Raw genomic sequence first — 18068 nt, forward strand, 5'->3', positions numbered from 1 at the left:
CTCATTAACCCTTCTGAAGCTGCTGCTGCGGTTTCATCAGACCTCATGGTTCCTCCTCTCAGCCTCAGCAGTGTGTCATCTATCAAAGTCAACAACAGAGCAGGAGCAAGGGGAAGAGCGGTATAGCACTCCGGGCATTGCATTTCTGGGACAGAAGAGGTGAAATGCAACACACTGTGCGCTGAAGTGCAGGAGAAGGTGACTGTCTTAAATGCACAGCTGGAAAGCATTCTGCATAGTGAGACCTTCGGGGATCGCTTGGGGTTGCAATATCCAGGTCTCACCTGCCCTCCGCATGGACTTTATGTTTAGAACACTACTCTAACTTTCATAACTACACTCCATTCATTTTTCCCCCCACTGAAGACCAGAATTCTTTGCAAAAGAAAAAGGTGGCACGTGAATATCTGAGGTTGTTTATATGCTGGATCTAACCCTGAGCTTTAATATTCACACCATTTTCTTAAATTTGAAGGCCTATAACTGTAGATTGCATGTGAAGCAGCAGAAGGTGGAATGTTCACTTTCGCACGGGCCGTGTCCAGAAAGTGGTGTTGGGGGATGTGTGTTCAGACCCCTGGGCTCTCACTTGTGGGGTGCCTCAGGGTTCTGTCCTGTCCCCCATGCTTTTTAATATCTATAAGAAGCCGCTGGGAGAGATCATCAGGGCGTTTGGGCTGGGTGTTAATCAGTATGTGGATGATACCCAGCTCTACATCTCTTTCAAATCAGAACCAGTGAAGGCGGTGAAGGTCCTGTGTGAGTGCCTGGAGGTGGTTGGAGGGTGGATTGTGGCCAACAGATTGAGGTTGAATCCTGACAAGACAGAAGCACTGTTTTTGGGGGACAGGGGGTGGGCAGGGGTGGGGGACTCCCTGGTCCTGAATGGGGTAACTGTGCCCCTGAAGGACCAGGTGTGCAGCCTGGGAGTCATTTTGGGCTCACAGTTGTCCATGGAGGCACAGATCAATTCTGTGTCCAGGTCAGCTGTCTACCAGCTCCATCTGGTACGCAGGCTGAGACCCTTCCTGCCTGCAGACTGTCTCGCCAGAGTGGTGCATGCTCTAGTTTACTCCCGCTTGGACTACTGCAATGTGCTCTACATGGTGCTACCTTTGAAGGTGACTCGGAAACTGCAATTAATCCAGAATGTGGCAGCTGGACTGGTGACTGGGAGTGGCCACCGGGACCATATAACTCCGGTCCTGAGAGACCTGCATTGGCTCCCAGTACGTTTCTGAGCACAATTGAAGTGTTGGTGCTGACTTTTAAAGCCCTAAACAGCCTCGGTCCTGTATAACTGAAGGAGCGTCTCCACCCCCATCGTTCAGCCTGGACACTGAGATTCAGCACTGAGGGCCTTCTGGCGGTTCCCTCACTGCGAGATATGAGGTTACAGGAAACCAGGAAGAGGTATTGGTAGTGGTGCCTGCCCTGTGGAACGCCCTCCCATCAGATGTCAAGGAAAGGCAGCCCTGTTTAAGGAAGTTTTAATGTTTAATGTGGGCCTCATGAACATTCCTGGTACAAGAAACAGAGAATCTTCACATGAGCAGAGCAAACCAAATCTCCAGCAGGAGCAACACAGTGGAATGGAGCAGTATACTGCATCTGGAGCCTAACTGCTCATACTGTCCAGGTCAGAAGGTGGCTAGGCTTTTTTATTCCTTTTTTGCTATGCCAGGCCCAGGGTAGTGTAGCAGAGGGGCTCTGATTGGGCTACTCTCCAGGAAACAGACCTGTGCATTGCTGGCTATGCTTCATCCCTGCAGTGCCCCATTTCAGGCTTTACACTGGCAGTGGAGACACCTCCCCACCTGCCAGCTAGCAGAGCGCAACTCCTAATCTTAACTCTCTTTAGGGGTTAGAATGGCAGCCTTCATATTTAGCAAAAAATGCTATTTTTTCATGTGGGTTTCTGTCTGGTCAGGTGTTTCAGAGTCCGGGGTGTGGTAACAAATCTCCATTAAAGATACATTTTAGAAATCTGAACTTGTGTTCATAGAATTATAGACTTATAGGAATCTACAATGCAGGAATCTTTTGCCCAACGTGGGACTCAAACCCGTGAGATTAAGCGTCTCATTCTCTACCAAAGGTGCTATTGCAAAAAGAGAACAGGGTTTCACAAATTTCTGTGTGAAACTTGAGGGGTTGATTGGAAATCATGCAGGATTGACCTCCTGTTCCTCAATCCAGCTACATGAAAATTGATACCTATTCTGCAGCTGATTTTGATGAGAGCTCAGAAGAAGTTTAAGCCTGTACAGAGTCCCAATTTGCATAAGGCAATGTATTGCACAAACTGGAGCTTTCTCATGCATCCTAGGGCAAACTACATCGTATGATTAATGCTGGAAAAAGTGCCTCACACAGAGCTACAATTCCCAGAGTTTCCTGTGAAGTGGGATTGATTATTAAACCACTTCGGGAATTGGGAGTTCTGTGAGAGGAATAGGAGTCTCTTAACAACTCTCAGCACCCTTAACAAACTACAGTTGCCAGGATTTTTTAGGGGAAGCTATGACTGCGGGATGCGGGTGGTGCTGTGGGTTAAACCACAGAGCCTAGGCCTTGCCGATCAGAAGTTTGGCGGTTCAAATCCCCGTGACGCTGTTAGCTCCCGTTGCTCGGTCCCTGCTCCTGCCAACCTAGCAGTTCGAAAGCACGTCAAGTGCAAGTAGATAAATAGGTACCGCTCTGGCAGGAAGGTAAGCGGCGTTTCTATGCGCTGCTCTGGTTCGCCAGAAGCGGCTTAGTCATGCTGGCCACATGACCCAGAAGCTGTACGCCAGCTCCCTCAGCCAGTAAAGCGAGATGAGCGCCGCAACCCCAGAGTCGTCTGCGACTGGACCTAATGGTCAGGGGTACCTTTACCTTTATGACTGCTTAAAGTGTAATCACAGTGCTTTAAATACATGGTATGAATATGGTCATACTTTAAAGTATTTGAAGTGCAGGGTAAAAACAACTATTTGTGTCATGATAGTGTGTAGCTCCACTTTCAAGCATTGACCTCTGCTTTTGAAAGGTCACTTCATAGGGATACTTGAACAGGACCCAGCTGCTTATAGGAATTGAGCCATACCTATCAAGTAAGCCTAGAACATTATGGCTGCCTGTAATGAAGATTTCTGATAACTACCCCTGACATGTTTCTGTAACTTAAAGAAAATAAAACTGCACCAGCCATGCAATACTTGATTTCTGCCTATTCAAACTCTAGGACGCAGAGCGACCAGTAATATGGGAAACTTCAGGCTAAGGGGTCGAACACACCTTCTTTACATGGATGAAGGCTAGAAAGGGGTGTGTAAGTATGTGTAGAAGCTAGTTTACTGTACAAAAGTAATATTTGCATTCATTGCTCCACCCATTTTTTCCTTAAGCCCTGCCCATCACTGGCATGTGGCCCCTATAAGATTGCCCAGAAAAGAATGTGTCTCTCAGGTTGCAAAAAGCTTCCTGTGCTAGCTCTATACTGCTCAACAGGATCCTGTCCTGGGCTGTGGACTACTGCTCTGTCCCAGTTTAGTAGTTCTTATTTTACTTTGAGTAGCATTAGTGTTATCTGAGGGTTGACTTTCCCAGCATCTGACTCTGCCACAAGAAAGGCTGTCAGGGATTTCTTTCTAAGCCTTCTTCAGGCAGAGAAACATCTGCTTCTGACTTAATTCTTTTCCCTTTTCAGCTCCAAGACGCCTTCACAGCTCATAACTGGATGCACTGAAAACTCTGGGTTTGGCATGGAAAAAGTCAAATAAAACATGTCATGTACACTTTAGGCAGGCAAGAGAAGACAAGAGCAGTAGGACAGCTTGCCACACACAGCCTCTGTGGGCTAGTTGTTCTTGCCTCGTGCTCTGTCTCTCTGGGAATGAAGCTATGAAGCTGCCAGGCTGGCTCTGATGTGGTGCACTGGATTATGAAGAAAACCTGCTGGTGGCGGTGGCAGGATGCAAGGAAATGCTGAGATCATCAGCCTTATATTTTTAGAGAACAGTGAAATGTCATTACTAACAGCTCTGTCAGAAGAATTCAGTCTTCTGTCCTTTCCTGCAGCTGCAAAAATTATTGGGGCCTGGAGAATGACAGAGCACTTCCATTTCTGAGCTGAGTTACCGGTACTCCCTCTATGACCATGTTCCACTCCACTAGCAGAAACAGGGTTTCCCTCCATGAAAGCAAAGATTCTCAGGTTGCTGAATTCATACTACTATTACTACTACAGTAGTTACACTACACCAATAGCTAGAATATCTTTTGTTGGCAATCCCATTCATGAATCTGAAGATCACACCTCTTTCTTATTCCTAGATAGGAACAAGAACAGGATTGTGTTGGAGCAGTAACATACCTATTCCAAACACCAAGGCAGTCCAGCATTGCAGTCTATCAGCTAAAATTACCCCTGTCTGTCTGGTTATTTATGCCTTTTCAATTTCTGTAATGTCTGAGCAGGGCCAGGGTAAGGAGCCAAACAAGAAGTTAGGTAACATGCAATATAGTTAGACAATTCAGAGACACAAGAGAAAGGAAATTCTCCCCCTGGCATTGCTCCAAAACTACCACCTTGCTGAACACTGGATGGCATTTAAAATCCAAACATATATGAACCACAGGGCCTTCTCACTCTGCATAGAAATGGGAGAAGAGAATTAGATATGTTCTGCTACAAATACTCTCTTGTGTTACCCAAACTCTAAAGAACTGTGCCAAGTTTTGGAAAAGGCTGGAACTGAGCTCTCCCTCTTTATAGTGCTCTTTTTATCTCTATCATAACACTGGGTAAATAGAACTCAAAGAGGCTAGGATACATATCTGATGTAAAAATGCAATGCAACATGACACTCCTTAAGTCTTGCCCTCATGGAATAGCTGCCATTCAGAAAATGGGCATGCATCTTCACAAAATCATGGGGAAATGCCTTGGTAAATGCCTTTTCCTCCTTTTCAACCTGTGAGTTAACTTTCCCTGGCATAACCTGTACCTAGTAACGTATTTGAACACAACAAATCTTATTTTGGGGGTTTGTTATGTGAAATATCATTCAGACAGAAGGCTGTAAGATTACTGCTGACTGCGAAAATTAGCCCATGTACTACTGTTCTATGAGAAACAGGCCAAAGAAACATAACACTGAGTGGCTTTGTCATAAGGACTATGTCACTTCAAAGATTCAGATAAATTAGGTGTATTGAATCCTTGACCTGAATCTCCCCTCAGATTAATCTCCTGTCCATTCCTAACTCCCGAGGGAACATGTTTTCCTGTATACTTGCCCTTCATCTTGTTTCCCTCCTTTTGACAGCTACTCTCTTGCTCGACCAAATAGAAGATGAAATAGGTTGGAGAAAGGTGGAGGTTGCAATTGAGGTGGAGGTTGGAAAGGCAGGGGAGTGTGTCTGATACCTAAGGACCTGTGTAACCTCATGACAGTGGTAAGAATGATGGTTCTGTGGTGTTTTTAACCCCTCCTCTGTGGAAAGAGGTCAGAATTTTGGAAAGCACAGATCCCATCTGGTAGACTCTGGAATTCTATCCTCATCCATCTATCAAAGTGAACCCCTTTAGGACTCAGCAGCCAGTTCACCACAAAGTCCCAGTTGTGCTATACAGGGCTGGTGGCATGAAGAAAAATGCTATTCTCTACCAGGGGCCATGAGCAGCCAATTCATTTCCCTTTCCTGTCTCCAGTAACATGAGGTTAACTCTATCGTATGATTTCACGGGTGGTTGCGCAAGGTCTTAAACTGGATATAAGAGAATGATTGCCTCCAGTGCTTTTCTTTCATATATTTTCTGCTCCTTTCTTCCCTTCCTTTCATTAGCATAGATGAGGCCTAACTGTATGCAGCTATCCAATGAACTTTGTAGGGTTTGCACCCTAGATACTGCCTTCCTAGCAAGTAAAATGGGACTGGTTATATGCAGAGGGATGGAATATTCAGACTTTAGAAAAAGTCATCACTACCAAGAGTGAAGTCAACATGAGAAGCTAGCATGGGTCTCCAGGCTCTGATCCTCTCTGTGTCAGTCAAAGTGTGTCCATACAGGAATAAAATAGAAGAGATTGCTACCAAAGGTAGGTACCATTATGCAGAATTTGTGCAACTTTATTTGGTGTGCTATGCCCCACCTACAGGGACCATACTATTTCCTTTTTCTGTCATTTGGATTAAAATAGATATGCATGGTTTGGAACAGTTGCCCAGTGGCTTGAAGACATATTGAAAACAATGCCTCTCAGACCTGGCAATTACTCTATATGGACACGACTTAATTGGTGGATCTGATTTCCTGTCTATTCACAATAGCTAGCTTGGAGGAGGGGAGAGGGAATCTCTACCAACATACCAGGTAGGCGAAAAATGGTGTGCCTGGGAATAAAAACCTGACATCTGGAAAATGTAGAGTAACATGGCTAATGTCCCTGTAGGTCAGGGTCAGGCTGCTGAAGCTGAGTAATGCATTTAAACTGTCAACTTGTCAAAACCTCTGCTGCATATTCTTACTTATTACTGTCACCTAGGGTCACCCCATGTGGAGTTGCTCCTTGACAACACTGAGACCTCCAGGCACTCCTGGTGCAGGTCAGGTGAAAAGCTTAGGCAAGGATCCCTGGCTCAGTTTCTGAGACATTAAAGGCAACATGAAAAAGTAATTAATAGAATGAGAAAGTCACATGGGGTCTTGGTGTGTCTTACTACAATGAGAATTCCCTGCTCTTTACTGCCTGAAACTCTGTCCTCAGATTTTTCAGAACAAAGACACTTTACAGAAGTCTTTCTGAACGTACAGCAAATTTCTAAGACTCACTGGTCTAGCACAAGTTTTGTGCTAGTGCAGCATCACTAAACTTGGCATTACATAGGAACTGAGGTGCTGCAGAAGATAAATCAGCAGGTAACTTTAATAGGAGACAGAATAGTTAGATACAACTGACATGTTTTTTGCTCTCTGTTACTTGCCTTCCTGGTGCCCCTAAGCAGGAAACTGGCCCATAGCATCAACTGCAGCCAGGAGGCTAACAGTTCAGTTTTGCTACCATAACTATGACTGAATGATGCTCCTCCTCCATGGCTTCCTCTTAGCCAGTTGTGTTATCCTTTGCTACTCTTGTAGCTACTGCCACTTTGCTCCAGAATTGCCCACTTTAAAATCTTACACTTATGGCAGAGGTTCCGCCCTCCTTGCTTGTGCTTGGTCGATACAAAAGCAAATAGAGTCATCCACATAACATGTTAGTTTTCTCAGCAGTCATTGGGAAAGAGGAATGACGGCAGCAAGCTGGGATATCAAACATTCTAATGGGGACACCAGATTTTCCAGGGTAAAACCAGACTGGTACAGCAAAGGTTTTTGCAAGAGGTCTTTAAGCACATGGTACTGTATAAACACCAGCAATTGGGAAACACTTGCCTGTGAGTGCACCAATTGGAGAACAGCCTTTACCAAAGGTGTCATGGGCTTTGAAGACACTCGAACTCAGGACGCAAGGGAGAAATGTGCTAAGAGGAAGGCACGCTTGGTAAATCCACACCATGATCAACTCCTGCCTGGAAACCAATGTCCCCACTGTGGAATGATGTGTGGATCCAGAATTGGCCTCCACAGTCACTTACAGACACATTGTTAAAACTGTGTTTATGGAAGACAATCTTACTTGGCTATGAGTGATTGCCAAATAAGAAGAGTGTTCAAAGGTTAAGTCTGGTGGGTGAACTTGGTAATTTCAGGAACATTAGGGAGAATTCACTTTTCCAGCCCCCATGCCCTTCACATTAGCACAGCTGGGCTATTGCATTCTTGAACCACAGCCTTTCCAAAAAAGGTAACAACATCAATCAAACCACCTTCTCTCTTCACTTTTACCTGCGCAGGAGAAGCTTGGGATGATTCTTGTTCTCCAGGTTCTTCTCAATCAGATCAGAGAGCAACTGCTTCAGGACATCAGTGGCATATTCTAGCTTTCCCTGAAGTCCTGTCATGATGAGGGAAGCCACATTGCCACGGTCACGCATAGAGAAACTTCGCTGCATCTCCAGGGTACGGATGAATGTCAGCAGAAAGACCTTGTTATTGATCAGGTGGGCAAATAGCTTCAAGGCCTTTTCAACATTCTGCTGTCCATTCCCTTGCACCTGTAAAATGGGAAGAGTGTCTTCAGGGACTGGTTTAAAGAGTAATGCCTCCTATTTCCAGCCTGGCTTCAACTTTCCAAAAGCTCAGAGTATAGCCCTACAAAGTACATCAATCAATCAATCAATCAATCAATCAATCAAATCAAGCAAGCAAGCAATATAAGTTTATTGTTCTAGCAACAAACCTGCAGCAACAGTACCAGTGCAGACCATACATGAATAATATGAGCCACCATCCATGAAAGGTTACCAGAGACACCAACAAACTCAAATCCAGCTTGATTTCAAATTAAACCTCTGAATCAGCGCAACAATTTACAGTGATTTTATCTAACTCCTTTTTCCTGCTTTTTTTTGGGTGGGGGGGAGTAGCCAATGCATAGAGGGCCACTCTGTGTGTTACAAATATATTATTGTCACTCAGAAGAAACCGAACTATTTCTGCTGGGGTGTACCTGCTTGCTTGCCTGAGCAAAGGTTTCAGAAAGTGATCTCTTGTCTCTCTATATATGGGGCAAGCTAACAGATAAAGAGTGATGTCTCCCACCTAAGGTTGACCACAAAGCTGGTCCGCGTATGGAACCTTATTGCTAAGAGGTACATTATATTGTCTGCGCACTGAGGTTAAAAGCCCACTAAGTGGCACGTGAATTGTGCATCAGTTGCACAAAAGTGACACTCCCACTGGCAAATTAATTACTAATTTAGGCAACTGCTTTATTGTGAAATGGTAGTAAAACAAATAACAAAAAACATTCAGGCTTTCCCACTAGTCCTGTTTGTAAGTAATTCATTATGAGTCAAAATGATAAAGCACTGAGCATAATTCTTCTCCAAAGTTTTCAGTGACTTGCGTGTTCAAGTTGCTCACGTTATGTAACTAAGCAGCTGTGTAATTGGCAGCACATTCATCACTACTATAGCTTTTTTGGGAAATGGTAAATAAAAGAAGTAGCTAGCATCAATATTTGCTTGCTATTTTGTGATATAAATAGAGAAAGCAAGGCACGACTGATTACTTAAACACCCATTTCCACAGGTGCAAAACCAGTGGCTCGGCTAATTGCCCCAAAGTCTGTGAGACAGGAAAGTTGGGGGGTAAAACTCATCTTTATCTGACTACAAGTTATTTCAATTTATAATATAAGTTAAACATCTTGAAAAAATATCACATCATATAGGCTGGAAAGAGGTCCTGCCATTCACGTCATATAACCTTCCCATAAGTAGACCATTGTTTTAGAGCAATAAATAATTAAAAAGTGCATGAGTGGGTTAAACTTTAGTTAGGCTTAATTTGCAATCAATCAAATTTAGCTTTGTTCATGACCTTTTCATACTAGTCTATAACTGCTCTCTTACTAGGGACAAAGAGATTTGCATACAAGCTGTTTAGGCTTAGTAGAATAAGAAGTGTTGTGTTAAGTCCACCAAGAACACTCCCTTGGCAAGCCTGTCAAAATGCATGAGACTTGTACTACGGCACATTTTTGCCATTGGGCTTGGTCAATTTTCTTTTTATTGTAAAAACACACTTGAAAAATAAAACCTAGTGTATATTTCTTTCACTTAACTTAGGTCTGATCCTCCAAGTCTAGGTCTTCAAAATACTACCACTTGAGCTATGAACAGTAGCTACCAGGCTTGTTTTAATTAGAGCCCCAGAGAAGGACTTTGTATATTGATCAATAAGTTAAACAGCTATCGGCAGTGTACTGCAGATGTATAGTAGGACAGCAAAGCTGTTAATCTACCCTGTATGCAGACCTTGAATTTTCTCTGCCATCATGTGTAACCCTTTTGCAAACTGTGGGTAGGAAGAGACAGGCTGCAGAGTTCCTTACATTCTACAGCAGAATCTTGACTGACAAGGCAAAGGGGACATGGAAATGTTTGTAAAGGCCCAGCAGCAGCAAAAATGAAATTCAAACAGCTTCACAGGACTATTGAGGCATGGGCATTTCCATGTTATTACTCTCACAAAGCCAGCATATCCGGCTAATGCACAGAAATGCAACTGATGGCAATGCTCCTTTTATTTTTCCATGGTCAAATGCCAGCAGCAGCATTTTCATACTGAATAATGGGTTCCATCTGCTCCTGCACTTGCTTTATCTATATAAAAAGTAACTCAAAATTGGGATGGCTGGCAACACAAAGCCGAAGGGATGTGACCAAGGTCTTCATGTCCAAGAGCTCTGCCAAGCGGAGGAAGAGATGTAGAAAATTTGAGAAGTTGTTTGGTTTTGTTCTTTGCAAAACAGGAGAGTTCTTTTCCTTGAGGAACAAGCAGAGTGTAATTTTTTCAGACACCCCCATTCTCTGGTTTTTTTTTCAACAAACAGAGAATTCAAGAAACAGCTTTAAACAGCTGCTGGTCATGGGGCTTTAGCAACTGGGGGTGCAGGGAATAGTAGGACTGCAGCCACACAGAAGAAATCAAGAGGAAGCAAACTGCGTGTAAACTACATAAAACACAAGTCTTTTGTTACAGCGAACTTGAGTGTTCAATGTGCTTAGCCTAGCACTTCTAATAAGATTCAGCGTGGGAGGCAGAAAGGTGCTTTCACAGCTGTGTAGGTTGCAGTCTAGCTTCCTAGTGGGAACCTGGGAATCGACAATTCTTGCTACCTGATGAAACAGAGAGACAGGAAGAATGTGCTGCTATTCCATTACCTCGAGTTCACGCAGGACAGGGTGGTCCTCTATGCCAGGGAAGAGGACCCTCATGGCATATGTGCGATAGTCAAGGTACGGGATCCCTGAGCGGTCCAGGTCGCTGGTTAACTCGTTGATGTCTGTCTGCAGCTCTGCAAAAGCTGTTAGAGAAAGGGAGGGAGAAAGACAAGACAATCAGAAGTGAGCACTGGAAATGCAGGCTGCAGTACAAGCAATCAAGGACTGCAAATGAGCCAGCTCAGGGAAGCGCGTTTACTCTAGACCTCTCTGTGTCACTCAGACATGCCCTCAAGCTGGGAGCCACTTCCCCAGCATGAGAGAGAGAAAGAGAAGCACAATGCAAAGAACAGATGCTGAGAACAAAACAGACTTGCTAATTTGTATGCTGTTCACACCTTGTATGTAAGCACTGAAAATGCCTTGAAAGGCACTAGATAAAAATAAAGATCCTATTTTTAAATCACTGTACTGTGCAGCTTCTCTTTCACAGTCACTCACTCACTCACTCTATCCACACCTCACCCTAAATGTTTTTGTTGTTGTTGTTGTTGCTGTGGCTAGCACATGGATTCCATCCCCATGCTCTGCAGCTTAAATGGCATTAGCCAGTGCCCAGGAAGCAAACAATGCTTTCAAGTTGGGGGTAGAGAACTACAGGTGTAAAGGATTGCAACAGGCTTCATGCAACATGGGCTTTTGATGTGCATAGGGAAAGAGCACGCAAACTCTAAATGCTGGCGGCAGTGCAGCATGTTTCATGGCAGTGTGCATGTGCAATATATCCAGTCCTCTCCCCCCCCTTTTCAAGGAGGAAGGACTGCAGAAACATTATGTGCATATGGCAGCATCACCTGTCATGCCTCCAACATGTTAAGTGTTGGCATAGCGGCTCTGTGCGAATGCGGATGCTCTCCTAAGACACACACACACAGGAGAGGCTTGTTCTGGTGAATGTAAACTGGCCCTAAGATGCAAACATAATTGCATACTTGTTTGTAAAAAATACCAGTGCTGATTAGAGGGTGTATCTTTGTCCTCGTTAAAATCTGCTACGGTAAAAGACAGCAGACTTCCCTGCTGAACAACATAATGTTATTTACATTTCTTCACAAATGAGAACTTTGCTGGTGCTTAGGGTGGTCATGAGTTCTGTATTTGAAGGTGTAAAAGATTAAGATCTATAAGGAGAACGAGCAGGGACCTTGAAGTTCCTCACCAGGGAGTCCCTGGGTCACAGTCTTTACTATGTTGAGATATATCTTATTTCTATAAAAATTATAGTAATTCCCCCCCTAAATCTGCATCTAAATATATAAATTAGCACTCTTGCTCTATTTTTAGCAATGCAAAATTGATCACCCTACTAGTTTTTCCCTGTCATGTGACAAAGGGATAGCATAACTTTAAGAACTGCAGGGTTTTTTGTTTATTTTTTGTTTGCTGGGGCAGGGGAGAGAATCCTACCTTGTGAAAATTGCATATTAACCTTTGCTGAGTAATTTCTTGAGCATTCATTTCCAATATGCAGTGAGACAAGAATATACAATAGGAAAACACTACAATATACCCTGTAGGTGGAATTTTGTTAGGAGGGGGTTTAAGGGAACAAGCAATTGTTGCAGAATAACCATGCCAGGTAGTCTAACATATTAATATTTTAGCTGTATTAAAGAATTAGTGAGATAAAATATTTTTAAAAGAATAATAAATAAGGGCCTGATGCTTGTCAGTGTGTTTGTGCTCACTTGCTACAACACTGGAAGGCAGGAGTAACACTGTTTCCCAGTGATCAATTGGATAAAATACTGCCTGCATTCTGTTTGTTATATCACCAAAAGTAAAGACCAACTCCACCACCGCCGCCCTGCCCCATAAAAGTTGCACATTCAGGATGGGACCTAACTAAAACCCTGAGAGGTCTAGATACCCAGAACTTGCCCACCCACACTTGGCTATTGTCTTCCACTGTAGACTTTTGGTTGGTGCAGTGGCTCAAGACAGCTTGCTCTTGCTTGATGAGATAAGCTTACATTCAAATTAGTCTCTATAACACTGCTTGGGAGACCACACTGGGGTTGTCTTGCCTGTGGAAACCTGAATGAGAAGCTAGATGGCATGGTAAAATATGAAGATGTGGGATGATTGCATTAATGAGTTTTCAAATCTCCAAGATCTCAGAAATGTTTTTAGAGGACCTTTCGGTCCTGTGCAATCCTAAACCATTTCCCTCAGAAGCATGTCCCACTGAGTTCAATGGGACTTATTCCCAGGTAAGTGGGTATAGGATTTCAACCCTATCTGAGAAAATTTACTGGTGATTCCTTTTATAGGACTGACATTTATATGGCAACTCTGTAAAAATCATTCTATTGCTCATCAATGACTACTGCTGAGAAGAGTTAGTTTTTGATCTGCAACTGCTCTGTCTGAAAATAAATGTTTGATTCGTAATTAGACTTCAGTCTAACAAGAGTGTTCTGCTTCTTTGTCCTTTTTGCTTTAAAATGTGTTTTATTTAAAAAAGAAAACATCCCAAACCAACAAATTGCACATCTCAAACAGTCACCTTTGAGTGCTAAATTCCCAGAGTTATATGTACCCTGCTGAGTACCCACAATAAGTCTCTTCATGCATATGCCTAAGGAAGAACAATAATCTGCTGCTCACCTGAAAGGAGTCATAATGAACACTTGTAATGGCTCAAACTTTTTTAAAAGTCTTTACAGTGAATGTTTGAAAAAAGTTTCATTTCTTTTTTTTTTTTTACAAAGCACCTTCCACCAATGTCTCGCCTGCTTTGCCCAAGACAGGGTGGCAGAAGAACAGGGAGATGATGGCACTCACTAGCTTGCCTTTGAACTGTTCACAACCATGGCTCAGAAATGAACTCCTGGGCTCTCAAAAGCTCACTTCAAAGGATAAATTGGCTTTTGGCACCCCCAAAACGTTCAAATCCTTTTCTGGCTCAGACCAATAACCAGATCATAGAAGGCCCCCTGCCCTGTCTGCAAAGCAACCTCCCTAACTTTCAAATGTAATCCATAGTTCCAGTTACAGGTAGGTAGCCGTGTTGGTCTGACATAGTCAAAACAAAATAAAATAAAAAATTCCTTCCAGTAGCACCTTAGAGACCAACTAAGTTTGTTCTTGGTATGAGCTTTCGTATCTGAAGAAGTGTGCATGCACACGAAAGCTCATACCAAGAACAAACTTAGTTGGTCTCTAAGGTGCTACTGGAAGGAATTTTTTATTTTATTTTGTTTCAAATGTAATCTCAGTGTCACTTAAAAGGACTACAAATCCAAAAATGGCACCACTATGGAAGCCCTGATGCATCGTGGAGCCTATCATAGAATCAAAGAATCATAAAATTTTAGAGTTGGAAGGGAGCCTGGGATCATCTAGTCCAACCTCATGCAATGCAGGAATATGTAGCTGTCCCATACAGGGATTGAACCTGCAACTTTGGCGTTATCAGCACCACACTCTAACTGAGCTATCATGGCTGTATTGGTTTGAGAAGAGGACCCATCCCCCTTGCCATTCAGAACGTTACAACGTGGAATGTGTTCATCTCTATTTACCCAATGAAAAATATTTAAACAGTATTTGAAAAGCAGTCAAGAGTGAGAAAGTCTTCTTCTTTTTTAAAAAAAATCCCTTTCAGTGTTTGCTTTGGGGTGAAGCAGGAATAATAGATAGGAAATGATTTTTTTGTTTTGTTTTTATTGTACAAAATACAGGCAAGAAACTCCACATCTACTTCCAGACTTTGGCCTTCCCACCCACCACTGGGTGGTCTGCGCTGTCAGTCACCGAGGGCTGTAAATTACTTTTCTGCCTGGTTCTAACTCACTCCATGTAACACTTGGATCATTGCAAGGTTTCTGGCTTTCCTAACATCCACATAAAATGCCTTCAGGAAAGGGTCAGCAGACAGCCAGGCCTAATGACCTGGCACCAACAAACTCTATACATGTTGCTTAAATAGGATCAAGGGCTAATCCTGTTCTCCACACATTAGTCAGGCAAAGGATGTCTCTGCATCCAATACACTCCTTACTGTCTTCCCTCGCATACAGACTTCGCGGGAGAGCTCTGAGCTTCTCCGGCTGCTAAAGAGGGCATTTTATGAGTGGGTATGTTTGAGAGAGATTGACCAAATGTTTATTTGACAGCTGTACGTGAGCTTAGGCCCTGTTAAATTCACACCAGATCAAAGGCAATAGGGTAAGCAGGAGGCAGTTACCACGGAAACAAGACTTGGTACTGTTCAGTACTGGAGATGTATTCAGTCAACAGGGAAAAGTTATGTTAGGAAAAACACATGTGCTAAGAAATATGTGTGTATATATGAAAACGACAATGTTTTGTGTGAAATGGCTCATCCTAGTGTCTGCAGGTTTCTTCCATCCTGATTCAATGAATGTTTACTTGGAAATTACTTGGAAATAAGCCCCACAGTGTTCAGTGGACTTTGATCTGAGGTAAGTGTGCAGAAAATGCAGACCTAATGCGTGATTGTGGCAGTCAATCATCTTCTATAACAAATGTTGTTACAGGTGGGTAGCCGTGCTGGTCTGTCATAGTCGAAACAAAATAGAAAATTCTTTCCAGTAGCACCTTAGAGACCAGCTGAGTTTGTTCTTGGTATGAGCTTTCGTGTGCATGCACACTATCTGAAGAAGTGTGCATGCACACAAAAGCTCATACCAAGAACAAACTCAGCTGGTCTCTAAGGTGCTACTGGAAAAAATGTTGTTACAGCCATGATCATGATCCTCAGACATTTACACATAGTGCAAGGGTAGGAAAGAGTTAACAATTCTTTGGTCTGAGTCTGTCTAATCCTAACATAGTGGATTGATCAGATTATGAGGACATTACTTTGTGATTCCTTGTGGTCCTGTCTCTCTTTCTGGGTTCATCAGTTGAGCAGTCCTTGTTCCAGGAAAGCTTAATTTAAACAAAATTATGTTGTGGGCTAGAGGAATTTTTAGCACTGTGGCATTATGGGGACAGGTCTTTTCTCTGCCCTGGCCATTTCAGACACTGGTGCTTTGCTGCATTTGTGTCCCTTCAATTGAGGCTTGAATGTCACGTGTATTGGCAAAATGACACCCTTTCCCCAAAGATTTACACAGTTTACACAAGAGAAAGGTTAAATTAGCCTTGGGAGCCAGTAACACCAAGGCAGGAAGTATGCTATGGCAATAACTCTTACCAAGAGGACAAAAGATATTATAAAATTAATGTCCATGGCTTTTTGTCAATGACATATGTAGCTGATAATGGGAAATACCTTAAGGTCTGACACTTGCAGCGACTCTCCACTCCTACCTGTGTCTGCATGCATATGCACGGCAGGTACTACCTGCCCCACTTAATGGGCCACTGGAACCATCAAAGGCAGGCCTGCTGTAATACGTTTTCTAGGCACTTCAAGGTCAAAACTGTTTGCCTTCATACTCATCTTGATGCAGCTGCTAATATTGTGTCCAGGAAGCCATACTGTGTATGGTTTCATCCGATTCTGTGGGATCAGTTCCAGTGATTGAGACCTGAAGATATGGATAAGATGCTTCTGGTTGTCCATCCCACCGCTTGCCCTTTTGACCCTTGCCCATCCTGGCTTGTTCATACAAGTTTGTGGGGTGCTGACTGGCAATTCAGCTTCAGGCACTTATGGAGGAAGCAAATGGAGGAATGGGCACTTATGGACCCATTCTAGTCTGGTTCAGGCCTGGGTTTGGCACAGAATCATCCTGGTGGTTGTAACAGATGACCTCCTTTGAGGGAAAGGGAGAGGAGTGCAACTCTACTGCTACTATTGGATCTCAGTAGCTTCTGATAGCATCAACCCATTGCATCTTCATGGACCATCTCTAAATCATTCTGAGCCAGGTTACCTGGGAAATTGTTTTCCCCTTCATTGCTCAGTAAGGACAATTAAGATTAGCAAATGCAACCCAGTTAGTTTTGCCACAGGCTGGTGATTACTGGCTTGTGGTAACATGTCTCAGTTCTTGGTTCCTATGTTCCACCTGATTTTCTGTTCAGTCAACACAGGCTCAGGAAAGCTGCTGCTGGCCAGACAAGTTGACATCATCAGTTTGAGACCATGAAACAGATGCCTTAATCATTTGTTATTGGACATCACATATTAGCAATAACCTGAGGAGAAGGGATCTAGATCATTATATAGCTTCCCACAGTCTTTTGGAACTGATCTCCATGATGCACTTTCCTTCATTCACACATTATGCCACTGTCAGTGCAACAAGGGAAACTCCTTTTCACTGATAAGTAACTTCTCTGGTCAAAATAAAATAAAATAAAAAATTCTTTCCAGTAGCACCTTAGAGACCAACTAAGTTTGTTCTTGGTATGTGCTTTCGTGTGCCAAGAAAAACTTAGTTGGTCTCTAAGGTACTACTGGAAATAATTTTTTATTTTATTTTGTTTTGACTATGGCTGACCAACACGGCTACCCACCTGTAACTTCTCTGGATCCCTCTGATGCCTCTGTCAAACTGTGCTAGGCAGTGCTGCGAACATACCAGTACTTTTTGTGAAAGACACGTGCACAAGCCCTTGCTTAAGTAGACCCTTTCTCATCTGTCATTAGACATTACCAGATTAGTGGAGGAGAATACCTGGGGTAGTACTACTGACCTTCTTTACATTCAAGGGCCACCCGAGACTCTAGGTTGTCCATCTGCATCTGTAGCCTCTTGAGGGTTAGGTCGTTTTCACGAGATTTGCGCTTGTAAGCAATGAGGACAATAATGACGATGATTAGAAGAAGGCTGCCTCCTGCTGCAATGCTGACAATAGCTGGCAAGGTCAGGAGGCTGTCCGAGATCACATTCACTGAGCCAGGGGAGAAGATGATGCCACCTACATGTACCTAGTCAAGCAAAAGACATTGGACATAGTCATCAAACTTTATTGCAGTGCTCTCAAGTAGAGTGGTCTAGGGAGAAGATACCTACTTAGGAAGAAGGCCATGCCAACTGTTGTGCAAAGCATCAAACAGCTTCAACAATCTGCTTCTGAGGAAGACCTCAGGGTTGACCCTGCCTGTCTAACCACCTCCGCTCCTGGCACAGAAGCAGTGCCTACATTGGTGCCGATTTCAGGAGCGAGCTTGCCAAAATCACATAGGAACTTGTGGACCATGCAACATCTCACTCGAAATCAGTGGTGATGCCAGCACAACTTCTCTGCTGGTGGTTCAGGCA

At 43.4% G+C, this 18068-nt stretch overlaps 1 protein-coding gene across 2 annotated transcripts in view; it reads right to left on the reverse strand.

The window, feature by feature from the left end:
- PLXNA2 (plexin A2) overlaps window positions 1–18068 on the reverse strand; it is a 440886-nt gene that overhangs the window by 41772 nt on the left and 381046 nt on the right. For both annotated transcript variants that reach the window (XM_033152909.1, XM_033152910.1), the window contains exons 20-22: window positions 17500–17734; window positions 10822–10964; window positions 7877–8145 (exon numbers count right to left, since the gene is read on the reverse strand). In XM_033152909.1, the coding sequence (XP_033008800.1) occupies window positions 7877–8145; window positions 10822–10964; window positions 17500–17734 (647 nt within the window). The remainder of the gene's footprint in view (window positions 1–7876; window positions 8146–10821; window positions 10965–17499; window positions 17735–18068) is intronic.

Source organism: Lacerta agilis, chromosome 6 (assembly GCF_009819535.1).
Source record: "Lacerta agilis isolate rLacAgi1 chromosome 6, rLacAgi1.pri, whole genome shotgun sequence".
NCBI classification, from domain to species: Eukaryota; Metazoa; Chordata; class Lepidosauria; order Squamata; family Lacertidae; genus Lacerta; species Lacerta agilis.